Source organism: Delphinus delphis, chromosome 8 (genome assembly GCF_949987515.2).
Source record: "Delphinus delphis chromosome 8, mDelDel1.2, whole genome shotgun sequence".
Taxonomy (NCBI): Eukaryota; Metazoa; Chordata; class Mammalia; order Artiodactyla; family Delphinidae; genus Delphinus; species Delphinus delphis.
In genome coordinates, this window is record NC_082690.1 from 5571066 (window position 1) to 5594565 (window position 23500).

Sequence of the window (23500 nt, forward strand, 5' to 3'; positions counted from 1 at the left end):
ATGACCCAAGAACTCGTCTCCGCAATTATCTGCAAGGTCCTTGAGGACAAGGACCGCTTCTACTCCTCCACACTACCTATCACAGGGATTGAACCTAGCAGATGCTCAAAAGATTTAATTGCTCGGGCAATGCCACCAGCAAATAACCCCAAATCACAAAAAAAAGATTTTATTATACGGTATTATGAAATTTTAGGAATAAATCTATCTCTGTGTTAATGTTTTATGCCTTGTATTCAGCAATTCCTGAGCACAAGTTCGCTGAGCTGAGCTGGGTGTTGGGAGACGGGCGCTGGGGAGTGGGGGGTGAATGTTAAAATGTATCACCAGGCCAACTAAAATATGCCCAAATGAGATTAAAGTAATTGGACTACTGAGTTTGCTTAAACGGTACCCGGTGTTTGCAAACTTCATTTAATCCCTAGAGCGGGAAGTGAGTCTCGGAGGGTCCTTACCTGCAAGCCTGCTCGCAGGTCCCCATCTCTGGGAAGTGGGCGCACGCTTGGCTAGCTCGCGCTGTGCGGTCACGGAGGCTCCTCACCACCAGGGGGAGCCGGGCCGCGCCGGGCCGCGCCGGGCCGCACGGGGCCGCGGGGCGCGCGGCGCTCTCCCGACATGCCTCGCTCCCGCCGACCCGGAAGTGGTCGCCGGTGCCGGGCCGGACGGCCGCTTAGACAAGAGCCGGGCTGCGGAGCGCCGGTGCCCGGCGGTTCCAGCCCGGCGAGGAACCCTGTGAGGCCGCGGAGGAGACCCCGCTAAGTTCACTGCAGGTGGGACTCAGCGGGGCGGGGCGCAGCGCGAGCCGTTCCCGGGCGCCCCGGTCCTCGGCGTCCGTGAGTGTTCTGTGGGCCCATGGCCCTGCCCACCCTCTGAGGCCGCGGGCCGCCGCCCTGGCACCATGAGGGCCGAAGGGTTTTCCTCGAGGGCCGCGCCCCGGCCGGAGGGGGCTGCGGAGAGGCCGAGCCGCCGAGCCACCCCTGTCGCCGGGCCCTGCCTGTAGGACGTCGGGGCCCGCCGCCCGGCTCTCGTGTCCGCGCCGCAGTAGGCGCCCCATCGCCGGCTCTGACATGGAGGAGGGGGCAGCTGGTCCGGGGAGCCCCCTCCCGCCCGCCATGAAGGCAGAGACCGCGACCGCGGCGCAGGAGCCCTCGGCCGGGCCCAGCGTCAGTCACCTGCTGAGTAGCCGGAAGCTGGTGGCCCTGGGGGCCGTGCTCGGCTGGCTTCTGGTCATCCACCTCCTGGTCAACGTGTGGCTCCTGTGCTTTCTGTCTGCGCTGCTGTTGGTGCTGGGAGGATGGCTGGGCGCCGACGCCATCGTGGGGCCTTCGGGTCGGCTGCACCTGGAGCGCTTCATCCCCATGGCTGTCTGCCCCCCAAACCCCGAGGCCGAGAGGCAGCTGGAGCAGGAGATCGACCGCACCATCCGGATGGTCATGCGGGACTTCGTGTCGTCCTGGTATCGCACGGTGAGCCAGGAGCCTGCCTTCGAGGAGGAAATGGAGGCAGCCATGCGAGGGTTGGTCCAGGAGCTCCGGAGGAGGATGGCCAGGGTGGACAGCCATGCTCTTGCCCAGAGGGTTCTCACTCTCTGTGGTTGTCACTTGCAGAGCTATCTTCAGGCAAAGGAGGCCACGACGGGGAAGCAGAGTGGCACAGCTGAGCCCTCCCAGCTCTGGGAGGCTTACTGCCAGGCCACCGCCCCACATCCTGCAGTACAGAGTCCCAGGACTGAGGTCGCCTACACACGTGGCATTGTGAACGTGTTGCTTCAAGGCCTAGTGCCAAAGCCCCACTTGGAGACCCGGACCGGCCGCCATGTAGTGGTGGAACTCATTACTTGCAATGTCATGTTACCACTGATCAGCAAGCTCTCAGATCCGGACTGGATACACCTTGTGCTAGTGGGCATCTTTTCCAAGACCAGAACTGGCCCAGCAGGAGTGGGTAAACCACTCTGCCCAGCCAGTGCCCTGGAACAGCCCTCAGTGCCCACATCTCTGCCACTGATTGTGGAGGTCCAGAGTCTAGCAGATGCGAGAGCCCCTTCTCCAGCCCCAGTGCTCCTAAACTATAGTGAGCCTTCACACCCCTCCCCAGAAGTCGAAGAAGGCCATGAAGCACTGGAGGGAGATTTGGGGGGAGTGCTAGAAGAGAGAGAAGTAGGAAACAACTCTTCTCACTTCCTGCAGCCTCTGTTCTTGTCCGAAGACGCAGAGCTGGAGTCTCCGTTGTCTGAACTGGGCAAAGAAACCATCATGCTCGTGAACCCAGGCACCTTCCTCTCTGCCAGGATTCAGGACTCCCTGTGTGCCCTAGGGGGTTCCCAGGCTCTGGAGTCTAAGGATGAAGAGGGATCTGAAGGAATTGAAGGGGCAGAAGCTGGGGAGGGTCCAGGAACAGAAACAGAGACCGGCCTGCTTGTCTCCATGCTGAATTCCTGCCCAGAGATCCAGATTGACACAGCAGACAAGGACGTAGAGCAGGGAGATGTCACCTCTCTTACAACTTTGCTGGCCAGTCCAGAAAGGATGTGTCCCCCACGACCCTCGTGCTTAGAGAAAGATCTCACCAATGGTGTGAGCTCCCTAGATCCTAGTCTCCCACAGGTACTGCTCTCCTCCTCTCCACCTGGTCCCCTGAGCTCAGCCACCTTCAGCTTTGAGCCCCTGAGCAGTCCAGATGGCCCCGTTATCATCCAGAACCTTCGTATTACCGGCACCATTACTGCTCGAGAGCACAGCGGCACCGGATTCCACCCATACACGCTCTACACGGTGAAGGTAACAGGGTTAGAACTGTGGTTGTCCACTCTGGTCTGGGAATGAGTCGGAAAGCAGAGTCAGTGAAGCTAGTGTTTTGAGAGGGAGAGGCTACTCTTACTTAGTCTGCTATGGTTAATTCAGCCAGCATCTGTATGTGAATGGTCTGAAGCTCATTTGTGAAGCAGAGTAGGCCTCTGTCTGATACTCTCACAAACAACCCTAGAATCTTGGTATACTGAGAGTCATATTTTTCAGTGGTTCCCAATGGATACAGTCTTGTCCAGAGATTCTTTCCAAACTTCTTCCCTGCTAATTTCTTTCTTTTTTTAAGTACTGGTATCTTTCATACTTTTTGTTTTAGGAAGGAAGGTTATTTACCTATATATACATCGAAAGGTAGCAAGTTCTTCATTCCTAGAGATGTTTAAGAGCAGTAGTAGGAACTGCTTGGCAGAAATGATATGAAGGGGGTTCATGGATCAGGTGGCTGGTTCGATTAGAGCAGCAGCTCCCTAAAGCTGGTTTGGGGATAAGCTGCCTCCAAGTCAACTGGAGAGTTGTATTTTTAAAAAATACGAATCTTGGGGCCCATTCTTGGGAAATTCTCATTCAGAATCCGTCAGCGCCTATCAGAATCCGTATTCTGACAGCAGAGTTTGTAGCCCAAGTGATTTTGAGGTGCAGCCAAGCTTGGGACCGTGTCAGTATCAAATAGTGTCCCTCAAAGAGCAGACTGTTCCACAGAGAGCATCATAACTCCCAGGTGCTCCAAGTCTGAGAGCTCTAACCTGAATTCCACCTGCATGTCTTACCTAGACCCTTCCTTCTCAGTACTGGTCTCAAGGACTACTTTGCTCATTTCAGCTCATAAGGAATACCTCTCTCTGCCTCTAGAAAAATTTTAAACACCAGCCTCAAGTCCCACCAACAAGGAGATCGTTTCTTCCATCACTTGCCACAGTATAATACCTTAACCAAACAATAACAGTAACCTACTCTTAATGAGAACAAGCACATATATTGTTCTTGCACAGAATTTATTATATCTTAACTACTCTGTCAAAAAGTCTCCCCCTGTAGGTATGAAGTTGCAGCTTTCATGCTGTTCAGGGTGCTCGCTCTGGGGGAACTTTCAGCACCGTTGTCATTTCCCACATACCAGCTCTCCAAGCCTATGAAGGCAGCAGACTCTGACCCCTTAAAACATCTCTAGTCTCCACATGACTTCTCATCATACAGATGACCTGTGCTCGGGAAGAAAAATTCAGCGTCACTCCCAAGAATGATAATTAATTTGCCCAAAGCAAAACAAAAACACATGTTCCTTTAATGCATTCCAGGCAAACAAATGATTTTTGTTCATCGGCTGTTTTGGATTATTTGTTCTTCCCCCAACTAATATAGATAATCACTGCTTGCGTGTAATGACAAGATGGTTATCCCCTTATAACATCCAACCCCATAATTAGGGATGAAAGAGGCAGTGTCATTTTTATCAGTGTTGTACCTTCTTTTTTATCCTGTGTCTTTGGGATTTGAAAAGAGTTATGAGTAAAGAGAGTGTTTGCAGGGAGAGCTTTGAGATGGAAGAAGGAGTGGAGGGCAGTAAAACTCATTTTTCACTTCCTAGGCCACGTCTGTTGGGAAATGCATGTCGTTCCCGTAATTCACTCAGTTTGAGTTACTCATTACAACTTAGAGCAACAGTCAGATCTAATACGTTCAGGAACAGAATAGGAGCATCTTGCTCCCTTTACCCCTACTCTACTCTTATTGTGTGGCCAGTAAGCTGATGCAGTAAACAAATTTGTTCACCCGGCAGTATGAGACCGCCCTTGACTGCGAGAGCAGCAGTGGCCTGCAGCAGCTGGCCTACCACACCGTGAACCGCCGTTACCGAGAGTTCCTGAATCTGCAGACCCGTCTGGAGGAGAAATCCGATCTACGAAAGTTCATCAAAAGTCAGGAGTTACCCCAGCCCCAGAATGCCTGCTTGCTGTTCACATCCAGCCACCCTGATCTGAGAGGCTGGAGGCCTGTTGGTTTGTGGGGAGGGTGGAGGGGGAGAGTGCAGCCTCAGGGATCCTGTGCTCCCCCAGTTTGCTTTTGGGTATTTTGGGTTTTAGTGCTGGACGGTGCTAATGACATTCTTTCCGAGGTGCTTCTTTGCCACCGAATGCTTTGTTCTGGGGCCCCATCTAGTTTAAGCTTAGGAAGGAAACTTCCACAGTCCACCTTTGCCTGTGAGGTAGTGTGAGGTGTTAAATTAACTTTTCCAAATTCATAGGTCGATTGCTCTTAGATATTAAAATATCATCTAGAAATCCTTGCCAGCTTTCCTTTAACAACAGGCTTTTTGGTGTGCTGTTTGGTACTTGTGAGGCACAGGAACAATAAGAAAACATAAAATTTTACTCGAAAAATAAGCTAGTAAGCAGCTGCTTTGTTTTTTAAAAAAATGCCAGCGATCACTCAAACATTTTAATAAGTTTTGGCATAAATTGTGTATTTCAGTTGCACATTTTCTTAGTAACAATAATTGATACCGAAAATATATGCCCAGTTCTCTACTAAGCACTTTATACTTATTAGCTCTTTTAGTTCTCATAACAGTCTATAAGATAGATACTATCATTATGCCCATTTTACAGAAAAGAAACAAAGAAAGATTAGGCAAGTTGCCTAAGGTCATTATTATAGTAGGGCTTGGAGCCAAAATTTAAACTTCCGGGCCCTTATTCATAACCACTATAGTGTTTGGCCTCTTATACCTTAATATTATCATTAATAAGAAAAGTAGATTGTCTGTATTATATCCCTGGGGTATATTTGGAACTCCTGAAGTAAAAAAAATCCGAAGGAGGGGAGGACCCGGGGAGGGACTCTGAAGGGATGAGCCCCAGGCCTTGGGACCCAGCCCCCTCGCCAGCCTCGGGCCGCCTCTCAGCTCCAGCCGGCAGGTGAGGGAACACAAATCCCCGGGAAATGCATTCAACAATTCTATTTCCTTTACACACAGGACGCTTTTTATATGGAATGGCTCGTAGTGAATGTTAATGAATTAACTTCGGGCTTTTTTTTAAGATGTGAAGGGTCCTAAGAAGCTCTTTCCAGATCTTCCATTTGGAAACATGGATAGTGACAGAGTGGAAGCCCGCAAGAGCCTCTTGGAATCATTCCTGAAGGTCAGCACCCTCTGCTCTCGTTCCAGCCACCAGGCAGACACCCAAGCCAAGGTGGAGAGAGCTGGGGACCAGAATTTCTCTTTGAAGTCCTTGTGTCTCTTGCAGCAACTCTGTGCCATTCCTGAGATCGCTAACAGTGAGGAGATGCAGGAGTTCCTTGCTCTGAACACAGATGCTCGTATTGCCTTTGTCAAGAAACCGTTCATGGTCTCCAGAATAGACAAGGTACGAGCGGGGCCGCCGTGCTCAACCTTAGTTTCTCATCAGTGTGGAGGCGGGGGTGGGAGACGCAGCACCCAGCAGTAAGTGGAACACGCACTGGGATTTTCAAGACCTGTTGCCAGTATTGGTTAGGTCGTCTACTTGCCGGACAACAGTGAACAGCTAATGAGGATACGATACCCCGCCACAGTCGGTGTACACACGTCTCCCAGGGATGTCATGGCGTTGCGATTCCAGGGGAGGCATGTAAGGGTGCTTCTGCATCTCCACAGATAGGTGGGGCAGCAAGGTCTCTCCCGGAGACGAAGGTCATTCCCAGGGTCGGTCACTCAGGAAAGAGCCCTAAGACAGGACACCGAGCTGGACTTAGGTTTGTGTAGTGATTCTCTGCTGGAGAACAGAGTGTGAGAGAACTGTACCTTCTTCGAGATGGTAACTCAGAACCTTTGGAGACGGTAGGAGAAGGACATTTGAGCACCACACTGGAGCCTGTGAGCAGAGGTTGCCAACTGATTTTAGCACCTCCAGGGCAGAAGGCTGAGGTTTCTGCTTATCAAAAAATGCATATGTTTTAAGAGGTTAGAAAACACTGACTTTTGTGGCAGAAGAGGCCACTCCCTCTTCTCATCTAGACTTCAGGGGATAAAGTGATACAGTGGAACTTCATGTGGTGGGAGTTAGGAGACATTCACTGCTGGGAGGAAAAAACTGCAAATCAGAAAGGGATAGACGAGGTAAAATCCCCAGAGTTCCCTGCAGGTGTGTTCCTCCATGCTGACGTGTTCCTTCATTGATTTTTTCAACATCTGCCCCCTGCATGCCTACTTAAAGCCACGTACTGTATGCGTTGCTGATGATACAGGAGTGAACAAGACAGATATGCACCCTCACCGCAGACTACCGTCCTGTGAGCCGAGAGAGCGAGTTGTATTTTCTCAGCTACGTTATCCGCATTCATGCGGTTCTCTGTGTTCTTGCCCTGGGTTGCTGTCCCCCAGTCTTTACTGTGGTCCTGCTTGACCATTTCAGCCTTGCCTCGGCTGTGCTGGCTGTGCTCGTGGAGGACTAGCACAGAAGAAAGTCAAGCAGGTGCTGCGCTGCTCTGAGCCAGCAGTGTTCATTAATGAGCCAGAGGCACCAAAGGAAAAGTAAACGTCTCCTTCCATTTGGATATTTTAGGGTTTCATTTGTTTGTTCTTTTTCCTTTTTAGCAAATGTCTGTATGTCATTTTCCCATTCTGAGAAATAGAAATAATTTTTACTCTTCAGTGAGGATTGTTTCATTTCGTCCTTATGAGTAGAGAAGTTTATATCAATTCCAGATTCCTTAACTTTAACCTGAGTGGTTTTTGTTATTCTTTCTCTAGTTAAAGAAGAGAAATTGTTCGAATTAACTGAAAAACCAGATTTTTTACTCTATGTGAATTGCTCTGAGCATTTTTATATCACATATGTTTCTAGAGGGTATTTCTTAATCTTTATCACTCTTTCTTTTCTCCATATATTCCTGTCTGTATTCCTTCCACTTAGTCACATCTTGGTGAAAGTATTATCAGTTTGGAAATGAAAAATCATTCTTCTGTATGAGGACTTTCCTGGTGGGTCAGTGGTTGAGAATCCACCTGCCATTGCAGGGACACAGGTTCCAGCCCTGGTCTGGGAAGATCCCACATGCCGGGGAGCAACTAATCCCGTGTGCCACAACTACTGAGCCTCTGCTCTAGAGCCCGCGAGCCACAACTACTGAACCCTCGTGCTGCAACTGCTGAAGCCTGCATGCCTAGAGCCCGTGCTCTGCGACAAGAGAAGCCACCACAATGAGAAGCCCGCGCACCACAACGAAGAGTAGCCCCTGCTTGCCGCAACTAGAGAAAGCCCACACGCAGCAACAAAGACCCAACGTGGCAAAAAAAAAAAAAAATTCTTCTGTATGAAAAGAAAAAAATTGAAAATGAAAAGTATTTCACCAGCCTGTAGAACTTCCAGATTATTATTTATCCCATTGTTTTGGCTTCTTTTCCCATGACATTGTTTGTCTTAACTCTGTGAGGAAGACTTTTATGGCCAGAGAGAAAAGGGGAGAGAGTTTCCACTAAGTCATTAGCTAGTGTCTGTGTGGATAGCTAAGGCTCTGCTAGATAGGCCAGCCGTCTACTTGTCCTGGGTGCAGAAAGCACCTTTGTGGTTTCTGTCTGACCCTGCATCTCTGACCCCTGCAGGTGGTGGTGAGCGCTATCGTGGACACCTTGAAGACAGCATTTCCTCGCTCTGAGCCCCAGAGCCCCACAGAGGAGCTGAGTGAGGCCGAGACAGAAAGCAAGCCCCAGCCAGAAGGCAAGAAGGCTACCAAGTGAGAAACCATTCCCAGTTCTCAGGTTGATCCCCAGTTTTCAGCCAAAGCCCATTCCCACACTTAGGCCCTAGAAGAGAGGAGATGGGTCATACCTACCAATTTTTATACAAAGCCAGACCACAGACTGAGCCTGAGATCCTGCACAGGCACACTTGCTGAATGTTTGTCTTGCCATGAGAACCCAGGGCCCCAACTGACCAGAGAATTTTGATTAGAAGGAAAATTCTGGAATATGGATATTCTCCTTTTTTATTCCCCTGGAAAATTGAGATGTTTCTTTCCCTTTAAGAGTTAAGGCTTATGACTGATCTCTGTTTGTCATCGTTTCTGGAAATCTTGGCTCAGAAGTTGAGTGTACTAGCAGTAAACAGAAATGGGCTAGAATGGACACCTACAGGGCCGATTTTAGTCACTGGCTATTGCTGCTACTCTCTCCTGCACTAGGGTCCCAGGTGCTCTCTGGCAGCACTCAGAGCCAGCACGTGGAAAGGAAGGGCACCACACTTTCCTTCCTGGACACTTCGTATCTGTATCTGGGCCATTACGAAGGGAGAGAGAGAATGGGGGATGGGGGTTGTAGAATGTGTGTGTGTCTGTCTGTCATGTGTCATGTTTCATGGGCCGGCAATAACACTCACAATCCTTAGCCTTTTTTTTTTACTGGGCCCATTTTTGAAGGGTAACCATGGTGCCTGTGCTTATAAGAACGCTGTTCCTTGAAACATTGAGGTTAGCACTTGTGGTTCTTTCCCTGGTTTTATTTGGGACACAAGGGGAAGAGTGGATGTGCAAAAAGGTGTGAACAACAAGGACAACCTTGGTCCGTGCCACTTGTCTGTTTAATCTTCAACAAATGTTTAATGAGTGCATAGTATGTGCTAGCCACTCTTCTAGCCTATGGGAATACAACCGTGACAGACTGGTCCTTATTTTACATTAGCAAAAGTCCTTTCACAAATGCAGGGTAGGCATAGCTTAGTGCAAGTGTTGCACTGTATATTAAGAATTGCAAGAATATATATTGTTTGGGGGTTTTCAGGGCTAGGTCTCTCTGACCCTGAACCATAGTAAGCTCCTAAGAATAAGTATGGGTGTTCTTGTCTTGAGGTATTAATACCTGTCAGCCCTTTTGTATGGGGATCAAGACCATGAATTACATACTGTTTCTGCTCTTCGTTTCTGTACCAGGTCCAGACTGAGGTTCTCATCCAGTAAAATTGCTCCAGCACTGAATATAACTGAGACACACGAGAAGATTCTCTATTGTCTCCGGGAAGGCAGTGTGGTAAGAAGTCCCTGGAGAATTCTTGGACTTAATAGCTGGGATGTTGCATCTGCAGTTATAGGCAGCTGAGACAGTCTCCAAAATCAGAAAGGACTTAGGTGCCTTCCTAAAGGACTTAACCAACATCTGGGTCTCTGATTTTTATTCTAGGAGTGTTTTCTCAGAGTGGTTTGGAATTCCTACTAGTTCTGGGTTGGCAGGTTGGCTTCTCAAGAGTTGTGAGCTTGGAATAATGGATGAGAGAATGAGAAAGCCAGTTCCTGGAAGAAAACCCAAAGTTTTTGTGGCAAGTGAGACTACAGAGGCATGGTTTTCCTTGCAATTTAGGTTAAAAAAAAAAAACTTAGGTGGTCACAGAGTCAGTGGGTCCTCTACTTATGACACTTGCAGGGAAGGAACAGAGGAACCACAAGTGCTGCAGTTGGCCTGATGCTTTCTGCATTCTTCATGTGACATGCCACTGGCTCTTTCTTCAGGAGTCAGAGATCCTCTCCATGTCTGGGATGGAATCCTTTATTGAAAAGCAGACAAAGTTACTAGAAACGCAGCCAGCAGAAGCCCCAGGAAAAGATTCTGAACAAATCTCCAAGGGATGTGTGGATGACTGCGTGTCAGGTGCAGCCATGCCAGCCCAAGACCTCAGCAACAGTGATCCAGGTAAGTGACAGAGAAGGGAGCCAGGGTACAGTCCACCTGGGACCTGGGACTGTTGGGATTCATTGCTTCAGTTTCTCATCTGTTCAGCTAAGCAAGCCAGGTGTTAAACACTAATGTTTGAGGTACTCTGCTGGGATACGGAGAGGAATACGACACAGTCCCAGACCTGCGTCGAGCAGAGGAGCGTGGCTCGTAAACGGGGAGTTCCAGCAAGATAAGATCTACGGTTATAATACCATCATTATTTATTTTTGGCATGCTTTGGCATATCTTTGGGCGACTCCCTTTATTTAGAAATTTTCTTCCCTTGATGTCTGTGGTGCCACTTCCCTGGTTCTCTTTCTGCCCCTCTTGTGGCCCTGCCTCAGTCCCCTTCGCTGGCTCCTCAGCCTTCCAGAGCTTTATTTTTGGCTCTCTGTTCTTACTCTGCACATTCCTGGGTTATCTCATCTGTTGGTTGGTTTCAGCCCTAACACATATGGTGGTGATGCCTCAATACTGGAGGTGTATTTCCAACTGCCTACTGGAAGTCCACACGTAGATGTACTATAGGGCAGCTGAAATACAGCATTCACAGAATGGAATTTATCTTTTCCCCTGGATCTGTTCCTTCTGGTTTACTTACTGCTGTGGCAAATGACACCACCAAGTTACCCAAGGTAGAGCAGAGAGGAAGAGGTGAGGACACCACTCTCGCCCCGTAAGCATATGAGGCAGGGCAGGTTTACTTCCCAGCAGTGCAGATGTTTTCTACAGAGTAAAAATTGGGAGCCCTGGATATTAGTAGGTTTGCAGAACTAGAACATTTTATAAGAAGAAAGTTTTTCAAATCCCCCAAAACAAAGGCTCCCGCTGAAAATAAAAGATCACAAAATCTTGGGTTCAGAAAAGGAAAAAGGACTGATTTCACCATTGTTTCTCAGGTGCCCACAGTCACCTGACCTCTGCTCTACGGACCTCAGCTTAACTCTGTGAAAAATGGAGTTTACAACCCCATCTCTGTTCACAGAGCTTACATCTCACTGGTTAAGTAAATGAAGTGTTACGACAGCAGAATCATCAGAGAGCTCTAAGAAATTATAAATAAGATGGGATGGGTAAAATAATATAATTCTAGCCAAAATCAAGTCTTTAAATTTTGAACGTTATATCTCTAAAGGGATAATTTATGCCTGAGCCCTTCTGCCAGCCCTGAGAGACTCAACATGCTCATGTGGTAGATAATTTACCACTTTTATCAAGAGGACCCGGTGCCTTGTTTGCTTTTGCTTATTTTTTACTGCTATGACTAATTGTCACCACGTGATGGCAGCTCTGGGTAAATGCTAAACCTGAGAAAATGATAGAATTGAAGAGGGTGAATAAGGAATGCTATTTTCCAAGGAACTGATTATCCCATTTTGAGCAAATGACTAGAAAGCAGACACATCAGCTCCCATGCCCCCTTGAAATACAGTACAGAAAAAAGAAAATATATACTGGATGGGATTAAGAAGAAAGTAAGGTTCAGTTCTAGCAGATTTATCCAAATTTGAAATCATTCATGTTCTAAAGAACCCTTAAGCAAGGAATGCTGGGGCAGGCTGGTGCAGAGAATACCCTTTGGTCCTAGGCTAATAAAATGATTGTTGGTGATTAATTATAACATTAATCACAGCTGTAGCTGTGGTTATAGCTGAGGTTTATTCAGGAACAGTGTGTATTTCTGGGGCAGTTTCCTGTGAAGCAAATCAGAAGTGACATGGAACCCCATGAACAGGGTTAGGGAACAGCGCTTGCATCCATAAAATACATCTGTTTAAGAGAGTTCAGCTCAGCATGGGTATGAGCGTATTTGTGGTCCTTCCAGTCTTTGAAACAGGAGAGAAATGAGTAATTGTCATAGCATTTTACCAAAGGTATAGTGTTTTTCCTACAACCACATATTATCTCAAAATGGAACTGAAATCTCCTGGATCCTAACCCGTCAGCTCTGTGTAATGGAGATGCTTTCAAAGCAACGTTTTTTACAGAAAAGTGAATCCCAGATCTGCTCACAACATTTCCTTGCTACTTTGTGGAGGCTGGTGGAATACAAGGATGGAAGGGAGTGGACCTTGCCGGTTCCCGTTAGTCACCAGTTGTGAGCACTTCCTTGGAACAAAATGTATTCAGCTTCCTGGGGGAAGTACAAAAGAAACAGAAGCTAGGGAGGCAAAATAATTATATGCAAAATCTTTTTAAAGATAAACAATACTTACTAAGTGACTAAGGAACATAAAAGAATTGTAAAGAAATACAGAGCCTGTTACTGAACTTGGTAGAAATGAAGTAAACATCTCTTGAAAACAGATAGATTACAAAAATTTAAGACGACTGATATAAAGATGGAGAAGACCCAGTGCACTGAAATGTGTTCCTCAAGTATGGGTCTCTTCTGAGTTACTCTTGATGCCTTTTCATTCCCCAGGAACAGAGACAGAGTTGGCTGACACAGCCCTGGATCTGCTTCTTTTGCTGCTGATGGAACAGTGGAGATGGCTATGTACGGAGAACGTGCAGAAAGTTATTCATCTCATCTTTGGGACCCTGATTCAGAGGTAGGACTGCTTCACATTAGAGTCTCAGGTTGGACAGGGGTTGGATGTGATGCCCAATTCTCCACTAGAAAGGGAAAGTATAGAGTCCAGGAAACCTGTGGCCATAAGAGAAGATAAAATCTCTGTTCTAGGGGTACAGGGATGAAGAGTGCCTGGAGAGTATCACCTTGTTGTCTAAAGTGTGAATGGGTCTGCTTCTGTAAGACTTCTGGCATCATCCACTGAATGACAGGCACTACCTGTGATCTCAGATACTTCAGCTGAACTCTTCCTCCTCTAGGATCAGTTCTCCACCCAGTTTTATCCCCGGGCCCTATACCTGCCACCTTGTTACAGTGGATGTGTCTCTTAACTAACAGTGTATAGTCACTGTGACGATAAGCAACAAGAAAGACAAGGAGAAAACTGGTCAGTGCTCAAAATAAAGATTATTTTCTCCGGGAGGGGTGTACATATTCACTACTGAAGAAGCACTTACTGACACAGGATGGTAAGGAATAGAAAGATACTTGGATTTAAAACTTAGATTTTATAATTCAGGCTTTGTTATCCCAACACCACTTGAATCTCCTGAAAGATTTGTACATAGATGGAGTTTTTAGCTACTGACTACCTAACCATGAAACTGATGCAAGCTTTGCTGAACTGAAGGCCAGAGACACTGTCTCTGAACCAGACAGACGCAATAGTGCTTGAGCTTTGGCCACTGTTGCGTGAGACATCCTGGCAGATCCCAGAGTAAGAAGAAGCCAATTCCTGAACTCTTCTGTTAGCATGTGGCTCATGCTAATAGGCCACTCAGAAAATAAAAATAAAAACTTAAGAATTATGTATCTATCCTGCAACAAGTAGGAAATCCATTAACAACAAGCAGTTAAATTGCCCCTTCCACACTTAAAGTTACATAGGATCAGGGAGTCTTAATAAGGTTTCATCATTAGGAAACTAAGTGAAAGAAGAGGATGCACGTTTATATTTGCTGAGTGTTTATCATTTCCATCACCTGACCTCTGTTGGCATATATTTTCTTACAGCAACCAAGTGAGGTAGGTAGCCCCATTTCACAGAATAAGAAAGTAGAGCTTGGCAAGGTCAGGCAACATACCCAAGGTCATAGTAAATGACACAGTGGAATTTGAAACTGGATGTGCACAACTCCAAAGCCAACGTGCTTCTTCCTACGCATCGCAGCCTGAAGACTGGTCTCCGTGTGAAGCCCACGTATAAAATGCTGACTGGTCTCTGTGCCTCGCTTTCACCCTTGTCCCTCCTCCATACTCAGCTCTGCCTCAAGGCTGCTTTTTCTGAAAAGCAAATATGAACATATATCCTGCACTTAATATTCATCAGGGTGCTCTGTTGCCTACAAGAGTGATTTTCCCAACATGCTTTCCAGAGTTCTAGGGTTCCACAGAGGCGCTTCAGAAGCCAACTTGGAAGCCACGGGGAAAACCGAGTGGACCATTTTGATCAGTTAAATAGACTGGGGGTCTAGATAAGGTTTTGTTTGAAAAAGGGCTCCACTGTGTTTAAAATATATATTCATTTATTGTAGTAAAATTCCAACTCCTTTCTTGTGTGATCTGGTCCCAGCCTCACTTCAGTTCTCCCCATGCACGCCACCCACCGTGGCCTCAGTGCTCTGTGGATGCTCTTCCTTCAGGCCTCTCTTCATCCTCTGGTCTCTGCCTGATTGTCTTCTCTACTCGTTCTTTTCCTGCTCTCTCCCTGTGTCCTGAACTTCCCGTCTTCTTGTCTTCTTGGCCTACTGCTAAATATTTTTTAAAAATTAACATTCAGTGTCATTTATTCTGTGAAACTTTTTATGGCATCCGCTCCCATTTTCCCCTGGATCTAAGGAGTCTTCTTCTCTAGTCAAAGTTTTGATAATAATACTTAACACAGTATATTAGAGAAATGGTCTACTTTCCCAAAACTAGTGAACCACCCAGCGTATCAGTTTTCCCCCACGGTATTTGGCAATATCTGGAAATATTTTTGGTTGTCACAACTGGGAAGGGAGGCAGGATGTGACTAGAGGCCAGGGATGCTGCTAAACATCCTGCACCCAGGAGAGCACCCTCTCCGCCCCAAGCAACAACGAATTATCCTACGCTGAATAGGATGTATCTACATCCTCAGTAGTGCAGAGGTTGAGAAACCTTGCCCTAGACCAGTGGTTCTTTAAGGGCCAGAACTGGCTTATGTCCCCAGCAGCTTCCACAGGGCCTGGGACATAGAAGATGCTCATTAAATATTGGACAAAAGAATAAACATTTCCCTTCTCAATACCTTTATACTGGAAAGTAGAGTCTTCGTATGTTTTGTTCAGTCATGTGTGAATGTTGCTGATTGAGGCTTCATTTCTCTTCCTTTGTTAGGCTTATCTTTGCTCACCTTCCCCCAAAATGGGAACATCCTAAACGAGCTAGTGTGTCGTCGTTGACTCCCCACCTCCTGAAGTCATTTACATGATAAATTGGTTTCAGAACACAAGAAATTACTCAGTAGTAACAGAAAAGTACAGATGAATCTGGAGAAATTCAAAAAGGATTGAGATTCATATATAAAAAAGGTAGGAAGGTTACCTGAAGTTTGAATGACCCAGAATATTAAAGAGCTTGGGCCAGAAAGGAGAGAGAAGTGTATTTGGGGAATTACAGGAAGGTCATTGAAGAAATGGTATTTTATGTAGCTAGGGAGCTTTAATACAAGAATTTAATCCGGGGGAATTGCAGGCTGTGAGAATTCCAGGCCGGGCTGCATTACCTCAGTGGGCGATGATCATAAATTGCCTCGTGATAGGGAGGAGACAGTAAGGTGGAGGGTGGGGTGTGAAGTAAATAGACGGTGCTCTCTGGTGTAAGTACTGACTTGACCCGACCATAGACATGGGTAAGCCTGCATTGTGGCAAACATCCCACTTTACCTTAAAATACTCCTCTCTCTCTCCAGCTGGGTGATTGTTTTGGTCTTATTCCTTTATTCACTGAAAAAATATTAAGAGCTGGTCAGTATAAGACATGATCCCTACTTTTACATATTTTACGGTTTAGCAGGGGTGAGAGCTGAGGACCTTATCCGTGATCACAAAATGAATGCTTGGTGAGGGTAGAAATCAAACCCAGGTATTCCAAAGCCCAAGTTCTTATCCACTCCAGTATACTACGACTCTGCTGTCTTTAATCTCTCTGGGCTTCGGAACAGTAATGATGTCTATCAGTAGATATCTAGGTGCATAGAACATGTCCAGTAAATGTTAGCTCTTCATATTTGCGCTTCAGGAAAAGGAAAGAAGGGTAAAAAGTGCATTCTGTTTCTGATTCCTCCAGCTAGTGGCCCCAAAGTCTCTCCCCTGTTCAGGATGCCCCACCCAGATCAGTCTCCTTCTGCAGCATCCACTGCTCCTACTGTGCCTGTCTCTGCGATTGCACAGAACCCCTGTTCTTCTAAACAGGACCGCGTGTGAGGCCTTTCAAGGTGACTTTATACCAATGGACTCACTTGCAAAGGCGACAACCAGAGCATCCCCGCATCTGACAGCAGGCGGCAGACCACCTGGTCTCCCTGCAGCACAGACAAGCACAGGTTCTGTACAGGGTGCAGGTTTACTGGTGCTGCTGGAATCAAGTCGCACCTTTCCTCACGAGAAGAACTTGGAGTCAGGCTAAGTTCCTCCCCTTTCCGTCCCCATACCCTGACAGTTCCACTGGAACCACACCTGGTTAGCTGGGTAGATGGCTGTCTGGTGAAGGTAGCTTATGCCATAAACAAAATCAGGGAGAGGGCTTGTGGCTGAATTTCCCTTGACTTTCTTCTCTTTTCACTTTTTTTTTTAATTGGGCGGCATCTTTTTTTGTTGTTAAAGGGAGAAAATTCTGAATGTTTATAGTGAATTTGAATGAAGCCAAAATGAATACTGTGCAAGAACAGAATTTTGGGGCTAGTTACTTTTGGAAAACTCTGTAACTGTGGTCTGTTCACCTCTGTTCATCCTAGGTATTTCCAAGTGATGATGTTTTGTACTTGTTGACTTGCCCCATATTTCTTCCTGTCAGAAAGTTCTTATAGCTAATAAAACTTTATTCTTAAGTCCATTTTGTTTTGTATGAGCAGCAACAGAAATAGGAACACAGCTGTTGACACCCTCCTTGCCCTGAGCCTCTACAAACTAGAATTAAATGAAGAGTCTCACTCCTCCCTGTTCAAGGCCTTTCACCTTTCTCTATAAATCATTACTCCCAGCCTTTTTAATGATATACTTGGCCCTCTTCTCCACTATCTTGTGCTGGGTTCGCATTGTTCTTGAAGCTTGCTTAAGATAGCAGTCAAGAAGTCATGGACATCGGAGAAGGAATCCCAGTGCCCCCTCCAGAGGCTCAGAGGATCTGATGCCTGTGGCCCATGGTCTACACCAGCAAGTTCCATGTGCATGGTACACATGGAAAAGACAGGTCTTAGTTCAGGGTTCAGAGTGTAGACATTAGTAGTCTTATCAGCTGCAGGATTTACCATGCAGCAAGCTTTTGTTGAGAGTTTACTTTGTGCAGACACTGTGCTGAGCACTACAAGCATATCACTGAATGCCCTCAAAAGCCGCGTGAAAGACCCATTGTGACCCCATCTCAGAGATGCGAAGGCTCACAAAGAACTGTGCTTGCTCACTCAAGATCACAGAGCTAATAAGTATACGACAGGCAGTCTGAACCCAGGTTTGTCTGATGTTCAGCTATAGTGACTGTCTCTCAGGATCACATGTTTGCCCTATGATTTGAAAGGATAAAAGCCAGCCCCAAAATCTTTGACTCAAAGCAGTATACATTCCCCAAGAGGAGACTGCCAGTCAGTTTGTAAAACAAAAACTGCATTTCTACATACGCCCACTCACATATAACACAGAGTACTCTGCAGCACCCTAAAGTCAGCCCATGTTACTTGTTCCCTGGGCAGCTTGCATTTTTATTTTTAAAAAGAGGTTCATGCAGGGAACATTCTTGGGCGTTATTTGCTTTGGTAAGCAAATATGCTGGAACGTGATACCTCCCCAAAGCCGAAGCACCTCCTGCCCCACCTGTCCTCACTACGCCAGAGAGGTGTGGGTGGTCGCAGCCGGTTCAGTGCTGGCCTCCAAGACTGTCCCCTGACTGCTCCTCTGGAGGCAGCATGTTTGTTCCCTCCCTGAAACCACTTGTGTCTGAGCCATATCCTTTCGCAGAATACTTGGATTCTCTTTCTTTAAGTTCTAAAGAGAAGGAGAGTTGGTGTTGATGCCACAGGTAGCTACCGCCACTTCTCTGGTTATCCTGAACACACTGCCATCCCTGATGGCATCTAGACTTAGACGCATCTCCTTTTAAAAATGTCATCATTTTCCGACCTCCAGCATTATCATCTCCAAGAAGATAAGTTAATTTCTTCGGCTTCCAGCTTTCCTTATTCTCCTTGCTCCCTTAACAGACCTGTATGCATAACTTACTGCCTGGGATGCAGGGACTGCTGCCAGATCAGAAGCATGCGCTCTCTCACTTTTTCTCTCTCCTGCACAGGCTCAATCTCTCTCTCTCTCCCTCACTCCCCTCCCCTCCCCCCTCCTTCTCTATCTCTGGCCTGCAAGGGAAAAAGAAGAGAGAGAGTAAATTCAACCTTCTGACCCCTCGTTCCAAGCCAAGGTTGGAAGAGTTCTGATTTGAGCCAGGCTCCATAAATCTCCCTTGATTGGTGGTGGTGTGGAGAGAGAGGGGGCAGGGAGCTGAAGAGAAGTTAGATGCCCAAAAAAGGCATCGTTAAGTCAAAGGGAAGTCTTGCACACACGCGCGCCTGACCTCGTGTGTCAGCTTCTGTGCTGGGAACGTCCAATTATGTAAGAAGGAGCACTCCTTATTTGGACTTAGAGTCTAAGGGAGGGGAGAGGAGTGGGGGTAGAGTCTAAGCCAGGGAGTGAGTGCAGCTTGTGTACGCTGCTCATGTCCGCAAACAGGAGAAACCGACAGTATCCCTGCATGCGTGAGAATCAGGTTTAGGGAACTGGACAAGCACTCAGACACTGACTGGGTTGGAGGGAAGGAGGAGAGATGTACTGTGCTCCATTGACGGTAGAAGGTTTGGGGCAGGAAGACCCAGCCAAGGTGAGGGGTGAGATTATTATGGAGTCCTGATGTAGAGTGAAGGAATGAGAAGAAGCTGGCCCGGTTCCCTGCCTGGATGCCCAGAGCAAAGCCACGATAAAAATACGAGCCAGGCTAGCAGCAGAGTACACGAATGCCACGTCCTGTGGCTCTGCCCTCCCCATGGCCCCGAAGATGGCATCAGACTCTGTGTCAAAGGGCAGCAGACACATTCCTGGCATCTGTGTGAGGATTTCTTAAAGAGTGAGTGTGGGTGAGTGAGCATGTGTGTGTGTTGAGGGCACGTGGGATTGGAGTGGCATGGCAGAAGAGTTGGGAAAAAAGAGAAAGTTCTGCGATCTATGGGTATAGGAGAGTAGAAAAGTACATGAAGTCAGGAAGCAGACAGAGAGGAAAAAGAAAAAAAAAGAATATGTCAGGTTAAGTTGTTCAGCAAGCAGTGGGTCCAGGAGAAAATTAAATGGCAAGCTCTGGACCTTGTGCCAGGCCATGGAATCGTTTTCTTAGAAAAGAGGTCTCTACAAACCATCTCTCAGGAAAGGTCAGGAGAAGGTTTATGGACAGTGTATGGGACCGTTGGAGAGGGCTGTGTTCGCAGGTGGGAACATTCATTTCCCTTAAGGGCAATTATGAACGGATGACCGTGAGCTCTTCTGCCTCTGCCATTCTCTTCAGTCACTCCAGAATCTTAGATGTTCTCTGAGTGGAGTCCATTCAAGGGCCTCTTTCTCGGTGGGCATGTCTAAGTAGCAGATAGTTAAATGGTCTTTCTGACGATGGTTATATCTTACGGGAAGCTCCGGGCCCACCACTAAAAGGTCATGAGCAATTACAACAGAAAAGGAACTGACATTTATTAAATACTAACTATATCAGGTAAGCAGCTGTGTACTTTATATACTAAGGTGCAGTTCAATTCTCTGAGGTAGACATGTATTTTATAAGTGAGGAAGATAATACTCAGATTAAATAAGCTTCCCAGAATCATAGAGCTAGTAAGGGCTACATCTGAGATTCCACTTAAGTCATCCTGGCCTGCAAGCCTATGCCCCTCCTCCCACTGCATACGGGCCTCCCCACTGAGCAAGCTTTCTCACGAAGCAGTGGCCACTAGAATTGGCCTCACCTGAAAGTCCCTGTGCACTACTTCCATCTAATCTCTCTTACTTTCCATCTGACCGGCCTCAGAGACACATGTATTTGATGGTAGCATATAAATTCATTTCCATCTGTATTCTTAAAGCACTTCTGGATCAGAAATTATATAGTCTCCCTATGGTATCTCTTTTCTAAATCCTTCATCCAGTCAGAAATGATTATCAGAGTTACGATTCAGAGTTTCTCAGGAAACATGGATTATGGTTTCTTCCTTTGCTCCATAAATTTCTCTTTCAATTCAGCTCTGCATTTCCTTGGGACTCTTATTTGCTAGGGCAGTCACACGTCTGATGTAGGACATAATGTGTTTACATTGCAGTGGTTTTTTGGCGAGGTCTTTATAGTGAGCTTGCTTTGTGATCTGTTAGTAGCAAAGACCCCATGAGACAGATGGCCTTTTCTGCATCCTTCAGATCAGGGTCTCTTCCCTCATGTTAGCTATCTCTGAACGCCATCCTGTCCTCCTCACATACTTAACATCTCCCCAAGCCATACCCAGAGCAGAAACTCAGAGCTTCAGAACCAGGGAGCTGCCCCTTAACCCAGGTACTCCCAGCCCTCTTCCTTTACTTTCTAGGAAACTCACTTCATTTGGTTCTTGTATGGTGATCTCTTTACAGATAATTTTTGAAAAGTCTGTGTAAGATTTGATGCCTGTGTCTACTTAAGTACTTGTTGGGAGCTAGCTCTTCAGACCTACTATGGCATCATTTCTATGTTAAGGTCCTTTCAGCCTAAGAGAAGAGATAATCCATAAGAATCAGAAATACTGAACAGTGTGAGGCCAAATGACACAGTGTAGACCATAAACACAGTAAAAAAAAAAAAAAAAATCGTGAGGATTCTTGGGGGTAAATGTTAGAGAGGAAGGTGTTTAAAGCTAGACCTTGCATTATAGGAATCATTTAGACCGGTTTAGGGTAAAGAATGTCCCAGGCACTGAAACGTTTTTAAAGAGGGAAAGGGACATTATTTTTACTTTTACAATTAAAAGTAACCTTTAAACATATTTTGAATATTTTCAGCCAGCCCCTTTCTGAGTGTCTGTTTGCGGAGAGAGAGATCCTTTTGTTTTGTTAAATACATTATGGAAAGCCCGCCTGCCATTGCTGCTTGGGGGAGTTAGGATGGGACTTCTCCCTGGGCACCAGGTGGCGCTACAGGTTAAACGATACCTATTTACCTTCTTTGAGGGAGCTGTTTATTCTGCAATTTTAGGTCCTTGCCCTGGTGGTGATAGTAATGAAACCATTCGCTGTCCCACTCCATGATTCAGAGGCAGCTTATCTGCCCTCTCCTTCGTGCCCTTGACTCTGAGACCAGCCCAGTTTCTTTTATCCTTCCCCCTCCTCCCGTTTTGATTGTCCTTCAGCATGCACTTCTCTGAGCAGTGTGTGCTGCCAGAAGATGCCCCTTGGAGCAGCCCCTTGGGGATTCAGTGCCAGAGCTGCTTTGTTGAGAACAGTTTTGACTCAGGAGCCCAGAGTGAAGCCCAGGGAGCCCAGGGTTGACTCAGGAGCCCAGGGTTGTTATAGCTGATAAAATCAGCTGGACATCTGAGGTTGAAAAATTTTGTCAATACTCTCTGTAAGCTAGTTGGTCCTATGCTCAAGAAGGCCTTTCTAGGATACCAAAGTCCTAGATACACATGTCACTGAGGTAGAGATTGTCAGGTTGCACTGCTACTGGGAACCTTATCAGCCTGTTGCTTTCAGCCACGGGTGGATATCGTTTGGCTTTTTCCTATCAGCTTTGGTTTGGAGACGGAGCCAGTGTTAATGCCTCAGTTTTGACCTTTACCTCTGTCTTGAGACAGAGACTTCACCAAGTGTCCTGCAGCCTGTCTGGTACTGGAGCAGGGGGGGGAGTTGAGGTGAACTGGTGGGAAACATACTTTTATCTAACACTGATATAATTATAGGACCAAAGGTTTTCTTGGGGTGATATAACCCCCATAAATACAGAACCTATGTAAACACAGTGTGCTTGCTGTGTAAATGCAGCTTCAAGGTATTCCCTCTGCCACCTCTTCTCTCCCTCTTATTTTCCAACCACAAGTCGGGCCCCCCAAATCTCTGCTGTGTGGAGACTCTGGAGTTGTCACTGCTGTGTCTTGTATTCTTAGTGTCAGGATGGATAGCCTCCTGTTTGGAAAGGTTTTTTAAATTCTGCCTGTAGACATTTAACTTAGAACAGATACCTTCGGGTAGTTCTTCTCCAAGGTGATTCTGTTCATTATACTCACTTTCCTTCTTCCCCATCTTCTGCCAATGTTTGTCCTGCTTTCTTAACTTCCACATCTGCTTCATCAGAGAACAAACGTTCATCCTTTGTTCTCTTCAAGGCTAGTCTTTTCCAGCTTACTCTCGCCGTTTTCACAGCGTAATTTGAAACTGCCATGTCTGCTTGTTTACGTACATCCCTCATTCTTCTCTTCCACATCGTGGCTGAGCGTACTCTAAATCTGTGATCGCTAGTGTTTGTGGACGTTGGGAGCCGGTGCATCGAGTGGAGCACACGCTTCCTCATCACCTCTCCCTCCTCCAGAAATCCCCCTCCTTTCTCCCCTCCTGTAGTGACCGTCTTTGCCCAGAGCAGAGCCTGGAGATCTCCCTGTGAGGTGGAGTCACTGGGAACAACAGGGGTCTGGTTGTCAAGACAACCACTAAATTCCCGCTGCCGCCCTCCTTTGTGTCTTGCCCTTCTTCCCAGTGCTCCAGCTCTAGTGTTTCTCTCCCTCTCCCTGACCTTTACCCTCCACCAGACACAGGATTCTCCTGAATGCGTGGCCATTTTAATCAGCCTTTCCTTTCCCCACCCACCTCCCTACCGTAGGTGCTGAGAAAGGAAAGGGTCAGGAAAACTACCTGGTGACTGAGAACCAGCCAGGCTTGCTGTTCACACGGGACCAAGGAAAGAAGGAAGGGGAGTCACTTTGGATCCTGCAATCCCTGTGGTGATTGTTTCATAGTTTAGTGTAGATAGGTCTCATTTTAGGAAGGATTCTGAAATAGTGTCCTCAAGTTACCCATCACCCCAGGGAGCCCCTCCTCAACCTTTGTAGACAGTACCAAGATGGTTTGCCCTTCTAATATTTACATCCCTGAACCTGCCAGGAGGAGAGTAAGTCTTACAAAAGGAAAACTAAAGCATGAAGTGCCAAGTCCCCTCAGC

At 46.8% G+C, this 23500-nt stretch overlaps 1 protein-coding gene across 7 annotated transcripts in view; it reads left to right on the plus strand.

Annotated features, from left to right (window-relative positions):
• Positions 1–652: 652 nt before the first annotated feature.
• The window catches only part of SNX19 (sorting nexin 19), a 45314-nt gene continuing 22466 nt past the window's right edge, over positions 653–23500 (plus strand). For all 7 annotated transcript variants that reach the window (XM_060017649.2, XM_060017647.2, XM_060017648.2 and 4 more), the window contains exons 1-8: positions 653–2780; positions 4585–4723; positions 5847–5947; positions 6053–6172; positions 8389–8519; positions 9711–9807; positions 10284–10464; positions 12914–13043. In XM_060017649.2, the coding sequence (XP_059873632.1) occupies positions 1068–2780; positions 4585–4723; positions 5847–5947; positions 6053–6172; positions 8389–8519; positions 9711–9807; positions 10284–10464; positions 12914–13043 (2612 nt within the window). In that variant the 5' untranslated portion in view covers positions 653–1067. The remainder of the gene's footprint in view (positions 2781–4584; positions 4724–5846; positions 5948–6052; positions 6173–8388; positions 8520–9710; positions 9808–10283; positions 10465–12913; positions 13044–23500) is intronic.